This window comes from Lygodium microphyllum, unplaced genomic scaffold (genome assembly GCF_053477565.2).
Source record: "Lygodium microphyllum isolate KBCC unplaced genomic scaffold, Lygodium_microphyllum_v1.1.10 scaffold_34, whole genome shotgun sequence".
Taxonomy (NCBI): Eukaryota; Viridiplantae; Streptophyta; class Polypodiopsida; order Schizaeales; family Lygodiaceae; genus Lygodium; species Lygodium microphyllum.
The window spans coordinates 1,498,082-1,506,676 of NW_028229517.1; the positions used below are offsets into that span (position 1 = coordinate 1,498,082).

The window sequence follows — 8,595 nt, forward strand, 5'->3', positions numbered from 1 at the left end:
ATGTTGAGTAAGATTTTTCAAATGCCTGCTCTAGGATGAAGTGAACCTGAATTTTCCCAAACACTAATCTAAAGCATGCTATAAGATTTGCATGATAAAGTTAACGGCCATATGCTACATTTCGGCATAAATTAGTGCAAAATGAGACAAGCTGCTACTCAACTCTGCAAAGCAGATGTCAAAGATGGTGAACTGCTATCAAAAGATCTGTGTAAGAAGACTGTTGAAGACATGAAACCAATTCCACAATACTGTTTTGACAAGTACATTGCAAAAGTATCTCATTGACACAAAGTATGTCATTGAAGTATAAGCAAAGCACGGTTGGTAAGTACTTCAAAGGGTGCTTGACAAGTGTAGCAAAGCCCAACAATAGTGCCCATTGTGCTCTCCTACCATGCATGCAATGTAAGTGGAGCAAGGCCCAATAATAATGCCCATTTGCCTCCTCCTACCGTAACAGCATTCAGAGAGAATTGATCTGGTAAATTTGAATTTGAAATCAAAAAATATGCTTCAAATTGTTCTGTCTCTTGTTGTACAGCTAACCTGATGGCGGGAAGAAGCCGAGCACCCCCGGCCCCACATAACTTACAACTCAACTCAAAAGAAAGAGCCCAACATAATAATAACCATCCCTTTGATGGCCCTGCCTATTCATCCATGCCAGGTATGCTTCAGCTCATGCACAGAAAGTGAGCCTCTGCAATCAGCTTTATTCAGGCATACATGAAAAGCCTCCAAATTGGGAAGTTCTGGCATGGCCTGGGTTTGGATTGGAGATTGGATTTCATAGGAGGGAAATTCTTCTGTCAGCTCAAATGGCATAGACACCGCTCGGATCAGCATTAGCAACAATCCAAGGGTGGGTAAGAACACGTTCAAGAGGAAGGCGTTGCGCAGCATCTTTCACCAGCAGCTGAAAACATACACAGACATCATTCGAAGCAATGAGAGACCATTCAAGGCATATTCTGGATGTGATCCACATACTCAGATGTAATCTACACACTCTCTGCAGTGCAATAAGAATTGTGTTTTACCTGACTAATGAGAGATCAAACGGCTTAGGATTATTTGAAGCAATGAGAGATCATTCAAGACACACTCGGATGTAATTTACATTACTCGGACATAATCTACGCTCACTCTCTACAGTGCGATGAAAGCTGTGGTTTACCTGGCTAATCAGATCCTTTGCTTGAAAAGAAACAAAAGGCTTAGAAGGAAATTTCAAATCCACCTTGACAATCCTGCAGGATTCAAAAGGTTTAGCGTACATATGTTATATTCTTACAGGGTTATGTAAATCCATAGGGTTTTTTCAGTGTTAGAGAGAGAACAGGAGTTTCAGATCTACCTCCTGTATGTATCCGAGTGCTTAGCTGCTTCAAAGGGTGGAGTCCCAAACAGGAACTCATAACAGAGAACTCCCAAGCTCCAGATGTCAACTCCTGCGTCATGCTCCTTGCTCTCAACTGCCACAGGCAAGCATTGATAAGACTGGCTATCTCTGTAAAAAAGTACAGTAGCAACAGATGGGTTCATCTGGCTAATCCCTTACCCATTTCAGGCGGAAGGTAATCCAATGTTCCACACATGGTCCTCCTCCTGTCAAAGGTATGGACTGACCACCCAAAGTCTGCTATTTTAAGCTCTCCCTGTGATGGACGAAAGAAAAGCACCCTCATGGTAAAACTCTCTTTGGACAACTCGTCATCAGAACAAAAAGACGCAAAAACTTGTGATAAAAACACTCTTTGACCAGCTCAGCATTAGAACGAAAAGAAGCTTCACATCACAAGTCATGACTACCTACTTTCATTCCCATCAACAGGTTCTCTGGCTTGATGTCCCGGTGAATGACATGCTTTTCATGGCAATACATCAGTGCACGAGCTAAAGAAGCAATGTACTGTAGCAATTCAACCTCCAAAACATTAACAGGCATGAATGAACTAATATAAGCAATAGCTACTTAAATATCAAAACACAGATCTCACCGTGGCAGCCCTTCTCTCACTGAAAACCTTGAATCGTTGCAATTCCTTGTAAAGCTCACCCTTGGGAGCATACTCAAGAATCAAGTAAACTCGGCTCTGAAAAAAGATGAACAGATCTAAAGGATTATTCAAGAACCCTAAAATGGCTCATTAGTGCATCTGAATATGAATGGCCCACTCTAGCTGGCCTAACAATGTATACGCTGGACCTCCATCCTAAGTTTTCTAGTAATACTTTCCAGCGCTCTGCCCTAACACACATGGAGTACCTACTACCAGCACAAATCTAGTAATCTCTCTTAGCTATGGTAATCATGCCTCCAGCACCACGACAGCAGGCAAAATCTTCTTGTTGTGAAATTGTTACATGAGCAGAATCTTCTGACTCATGGACCAGTGGCATCTAATATTGTGAAATGATGCAATTATGCAGCACAATTAGCCTGTCACTCAGCATGGCATTCATACATCTCATTAAGCAGAACCTAGCATACACTAATGACTGTTCACATTTGTAAAATGATGCAATCAAGCAACTCATCCATCATGAAAGAAACAATGGACCATGTCCATCCATCTAAATGGACATGGAGATCTTAAGCAGAACAAGCATGGTTCAACCTCTTGCTGGTGGATCAGCACCAGCCACCATTCAGAAATCTAGCTGTTGAGAGAATTTTTGAAATGGCCTGTTTGAGATTCCCGTAGTAGTAAGGAGAAGTCAGCCCTGATGAACTTTGTCACAAGTAATGCCAACTCATTTTGTATCTGTGGTTCAAACAATGGATCAGCTAGCTGACCTGATCATAGAAGTATCCATAGAGGCGCAGTATGTTTGGATGTCTGAGGTGGCTTTGAATTTCAATCTCCCTTCTCAACTGATGCTCCACTTGAGACTGTTGAAGCTGGTTCTTGAAGAGCACTTTCAAGGCCACAACATATTTGCTCTGTTTTCAAAACGTCTTTAAGAAAAGGGGAAATTAATGTCAAATATAAATCAGTTGGAATGCCAGGGCACTCACCTTCTTCTCTCTTGCCAGATACACATTACCAAACTTGCCTCTCCCCAGAGGCTTCCCTATGTCGAAATCATTCAGTGTCCATCTTCTTTCATGTATGTCATGGTTCTCGTCATTCTCACTGTGAGAATTCGTGCATGCCTAGGCAAAAACCAAACCCTAAAGACCAGAGAAAATGTTGCAACAGAATACATGAAGAGAGACACAAAATTGGCACCATACCTTTGCTTCTGTTAGTTGAGAGGATGCCACCATAGCCATGCCTTGTAAGAGTCTTCCTGTTCTTTCCAATGTGTGATGCGATCTTATAGTTTGCTAGCTTGAAAGCAGCTCTGACATGTTATGTGAGAAACCGAACTAGCCTTCATAACCAGTCAGGGGCAGATCGATGGAGAGAGAAGGTAATCCAGCGTGATGAGATGCATTTCTGCATGTACCTCATGAGAGGTGAGGTATGTGAGCAGAACCATGCGATGGAGGGGGTGAACCTGAGAGATTGGACCAGCTGGGGACGAAGGCGATGATGGAGACGGTGGTGGTGGTGGTGGTGGTGGTGGTTATGGACGCAGGCAGCAGGAGCTCCGTGTTGTGACCTCTTGTTTGTGTGTGTGTGGGGGGCGTGTGTGTGTTCTCTCTCACTTCGGTCCCTCTCTCTCGTTTTGAATGTTTAACGAAGGCGCTTTCTTGAGAGAGAGCTTTTGAACGGTCGAGCGGTGACCGGCTGTTGCCCGTTTCCCAGCCGTTGCAGTTTTGCCTCTCCCGGTTTCACCCCAACCTCTCCGGTCATATCGCACAAAACCATTGTGATTGGGATTTGGCTCCGTAATGTGGCAAATCTGTTTTGTTTCCTAGAGGATATTTATGAAGGTCTTACACAAAGTAATTATTAAATAAAAGACTTTGAGGGGTCAAAGAGGTATTATTTTGTTGATAATCAGGAATGTATTAAATGTAAAGTATTTATATCATAATAACCCATGCACATGATGTTGGTCTGGGACAGCCAAGTGGTTGGTCCCTTGAAAAATAGCAATTTCACCACATAACCCCTCACACACACAAGACCACTGTTGATAATGGAAAAGTAACCCATTTTTGGGGGCATCAAGCAATGGCTTGTCCACTCACTACCTTTCTTGTTGCTATGAGTCCCTACTCCTCCTATATCTCTCTGCATGCCTTGGTGCTCGTGCTCTATACATCCATTCCTTGCTTTGCTGCGTATCTCTTACTACCTCAATTTTTGCTCATGCTCCTGCTGCACTTATATTTTGCTCTTGTTGCTGCCTCTGCCACCACTGATGACATGTGTATCTATACCCTAATTTTGCTATCATGCCCAAACCCATCATTTCCTTCGGCTCATCATTCTCCTCCACCTTCGAACCTACATATACTAAGAGCTCTTCACAGTTCCCGCCTTGCAATCTCGATGGATTGCAATTTCCAAGTCCTACACGTGTTGCAGATCTTCCAAAACTTTGATGTGGAGGACAACTCCCAGTCACAAGCTCTTTTGCTTAGAGCATTTGTGTTTTTCTTTATTGTTTATCCAACGCTAGTTCAAGCATTAGTTTGTTCATGAGCCGTGCTAGGCAAGTGGTTGGTTTTTCCAAGGCAGCACATGTTGTGGCTAGCTATCCAATAGTCCATATGGCTTCACAAGTTGGATGTGCATGGTGACCTCTTCCCCAAAAGATTTAGATTTGACTATGTAGCATTCTAGCTCCTCTTGGAACAATTGCGTCCCAATGGGCCTAGAGAAGGTCATGGTGATTATGTTTGTGCTCCAATTGAGCCGGAATGAGCACTCAACCATGTCCTAGCATTGCTTGTATGGTATTTCAGTATAGATGCATCTATTTGAAAAACCCATCTCTATACATGTGATGGATAGAAAAACATGGGGAAGATTAGAGTTATTATTTCTCTACCATACATATGTTTTATGCCTATGCAGATAAATAAATCCCTCATGATGGTGTATGGAGGTTTTCAACATACAATAAAGCATCTTCCTTTATGATGTATGTAGGAATTACCATGAATCCTTTTCTTACTTGCTTAAACAAGCTTATGATGGCCCTCACCTCACTTGGGATGGCTACTACACTCTCTTTGGATGTAACAAAAATTACAATGATGTAAAGAAACTCTCATGGACTATTGTATCTATTTGGGCTCTATATAATGAGCAACTTTTCATCCTATCCACTATCTCATATCTGCAATCAAACCATTGTGGCTACCTACACATGTTGGAATATCAGCATGCCTTCTTCAACTTCTACTTAGGTTTTGAAACAATGTTTGATGTGATGGGATGACAACGAAAGTTAAACTTTTGATGCATTCATCCCATAGTGATGTGTTTTGTTCCCACTAAACCATTATTATTGATGGTTTTGCAGGTACCAGGTTCAACCCTTCATCAAATCAGGTTTTCTTTTACTTGTTGATGGAAGCTTTGAAAGATTAGCTATAAGGTGTTGAAACCCTTGTCTACATATATTGGTATTGAACTTATTGATCATAGTAGCTTGGCAACATCAAATGAATGATGTTCCATACTCTTGGATTCATTATACTTTGATGTGTTAAAATCATATTTTTTATCATAGTTCCATTTGTCATATGGGTATGGTAACCCTCCTTTTGAATTGTTTGATAATATGTCATGTTGATAAGTTATACTTTACATTTTGCATTCTTAAAACACACATCAAGCTTGCTTGGAAGCTTCACATGGACCATATTATGTCCCAATAGTGGTGTAGACACCATTTTTTGCTTCAAGATGATGACTTTGATTTGCATCCCAATTATGTGGACGTTGTGCGCAATGTGACTAGGTTTGAACAAGTTGAGGGACAGGTGCTAAAACAAGAGTATATGACGAGTGGTCCCAATGCATTCAAAATTCTTGATGAGTGCATGTTGTCATTTCATTAATGTTTTGGAGTCATGCCTTTAGATGCATGTCTACCAACAATACTTCTTTAATTGCAAATTAATCATTAGCAAAGCATGTTTGTTCCTTGCCTCCAAACCCTTGTACATTGATCGTCCTTTTTGTTCAAACTTTGTTAATCCTAAGTAATGTTTTTCAAATGGCATTTATCATTTGCATTCATGATTGAAGAAACCATGATACCATCGTGGTAGATTCATGATCGATGAAAGCATTATAACTTCATGATAGTAGAGTGGGATAGGTTTGTGATAACAAAGCATAATACTTTCATGATAACAAAACATGAAAGGTTCATGATAACAAAAGCATGGAAGGTTAATGATAACAAATCATGAAAGGTTCATGATGATAACAAAGCCCTACACTCTCTTGAATCTAAGTAGCAACAAAAGAAAAGCACATATAAGTGCAATTATTTGGACTTCATGGGGTTCGCCTACTACTGCTCATTACTTTGCTTCGTTCCATCCTTCCAATGCCCAAGGAGCTCTGCAATTTGTAATTGGATCTCCAAGTGCTTCACTTCCAACTCCATACTCTACACCTCCACATGCTCAAAAGCCTTTGCAAACACTCCCATGTTGCACTCCAATGAAGCTTCAAGGCCTTCTAGTGCCAAAGTTGTCTTGCATTTCTTGGTCTTCTGCCCTTGGACACCCTGTCCAACTATAGGGCCAAGAACCCCTTTGATTGTTGTTCATCTTGGTAGCTCTGCATGGAGTATCCATATCATCATCCGCACCCTCTGCCTGGGGGGTAGCAACAACCCCATGCACATCACCCATGGACATGTCCTCATCTTTTGCCAAGGACACTATCTCAAGAGCAACAAAGTTGTCTCCTAAAAAAATATCATTCAAACCACTTACCTTTGGGGTGCCTCTAATCATGTTTAACTCTTGGAGAAGTATTCCAATTTGGATGGCTCACTGCTCGAGGGAGACTCCTTTTGCTTCTCCTTTATAAATGTTTTCTATAAATTCTTCCATTTGTATTTGCATTGATTATCAGAGAAATCTATGCCACACATGTGATTCAAGTCTCATGCAAGATCAACCCAATGATTTGCTTTGAAATTTCCTCTATTAAGAGAAATCCACTTATCGTCGTACATATCAAGGAGCACCCCTATTTATGATGGAGACCATATTCCAGTACTCTTCCTCTTTCTAGCACTTGCTTGGGTTGGTGTTATTGCTTGCATTGCTATTGAGCAAGTGCTTGAACCTCCTAATCTTTGAGATTCAGGTTGAGTCGGGTTGGTAGATGGTGTGATTGTAGATGGTGGCTAGGTCGTGAGCACACACTGGTTTTTAAAAGCCACAATGTTTGGCATTGAAATAGATCTTGGAGGTGGCTCTAATAGAGCTTCATGTATTAATGATTGGAATGATGGATTTTGAGGCAACGCTCGAGTGACAGAATAGTGGAGGTTCTCCACTATGTCATCTTGAACCAACAATGTAGAGCCTTGGGATTCACGTCTGGGACTCCTAGCAATACCAAAAGAAGGTTTGATTGGGAGGCTCTTTGTAACGGAGGCAAAATGTCACAAAAGCATGTGGGTGAAAAAATGGATTCTGGCCTTCCATTGTGGTATCACCTATCACTTTTTTTTTCAAATACTCATGAGAGCAAGGCTCCTGTAAAAAGCCTATAGTTTCTAATACAAGCCTACAGTTTGTTTCACATATTGAAAACCAAAAAGATCCAAGTAAATCAAACCATAGTAGAGACACACATTCAATCAAGTGAACCATTTTCACTTTGCCTAATGATAGTATTAGTGTCATTATTTAGAAGAACTGTCAATAATTAGCATGCAAGAAATTTGACTGCATGCACACTACATGTAGCAAATTACTTGGAAATGCATGTAGGCTTTGCTCCGTGCACAAGCACAATCCATGGCCTTGGTTGTCTTGTCACACATGTACAAATCAAAGAGGTAGGTATAGTAAGTCATTGCCAAGGCAAGCAGCAAAAATCAAAAAGTTGAAAGAGGATAAGGCAACTGCAACCAATGGAGGAGCACACGTACTTGTACAATAGATAGGTCAACAAATCTTGGAGGGTATTGTGAGAAAGGAAAGTGGTAACCCATTGCACACCATGCAACCATGGTTGTTAGGCATCCATGATCGAAAAGGGTCCATATAGAATTTTCAACGTAGCATGGTTGACTTACTTGCTAGTTGTAAAGAGCTGAATTAGGGGCATATAAAGGGGCAAGGACACATGTACAGGAATCAATTTTTACATAATAATACAACTTTTTCCTCCTTCTGTCTCTAGCTTCTCCTATCTTTTCATGGCTTTCAACCATCTCTCTTCTTCTTTTTAGTCATTCTCTCTCCATTTCTAGTATTTCTCTCTCCTTGTCACTCTTTCTCTCTCTTTTACACTTCTTCTTCTCTCTCTCTAGTTCACTTCTTGGCAAATGCTATCAAAGCATTGGTCTTTGATCCATTTTTCTTCTATTTCAGTCCAATTTTTCACCATAAAATCCAATTTCAGACAAGTACTACATGTACAAGACATGGACAATGACTAACAATGACTTGCAAGATGTCTACAACTAGAAGAATACTATATCTGG

At 40.9% G+C, this 8,595-nt stretch overlaps 1 protein-coding gene across 1 annotated transcript; it reads right to left on the reverse strand.

Moving 5' to 3' along the window:
- Positions 1-281: 281 nt before the first annotated feature.
- LOC148009178 (serine/threonine-protein kinase Aurora-2-like) lies at positions 282-3,676 on the reverse strand. The gene is made up of 9 exons (XM_087673711.1): positions 3,245-3,676; positions 3,026-3,163; positions 2,804-2,950; positions 2,004-2,099; positions 1,820-1,915; positions 1,565-1,661; positions 1,361-1,478; positions 1,181-1,253; positions 282-919 (listed from the first exon to the last, which is right to left on the reverse strand). Exons 1-9 carry the CDS (start codon positions 3,281-3,283, stop codon positions 818-820), a joined length of 906 nt encoding a protein of 301 aa, XP_087529837.1. The 5' UTR covers positions 3,284-3,676; the 3' UTR covers positions 282-817.
- Positions 3,677-8,595: the final 4,919 nt, after the last annotated feature.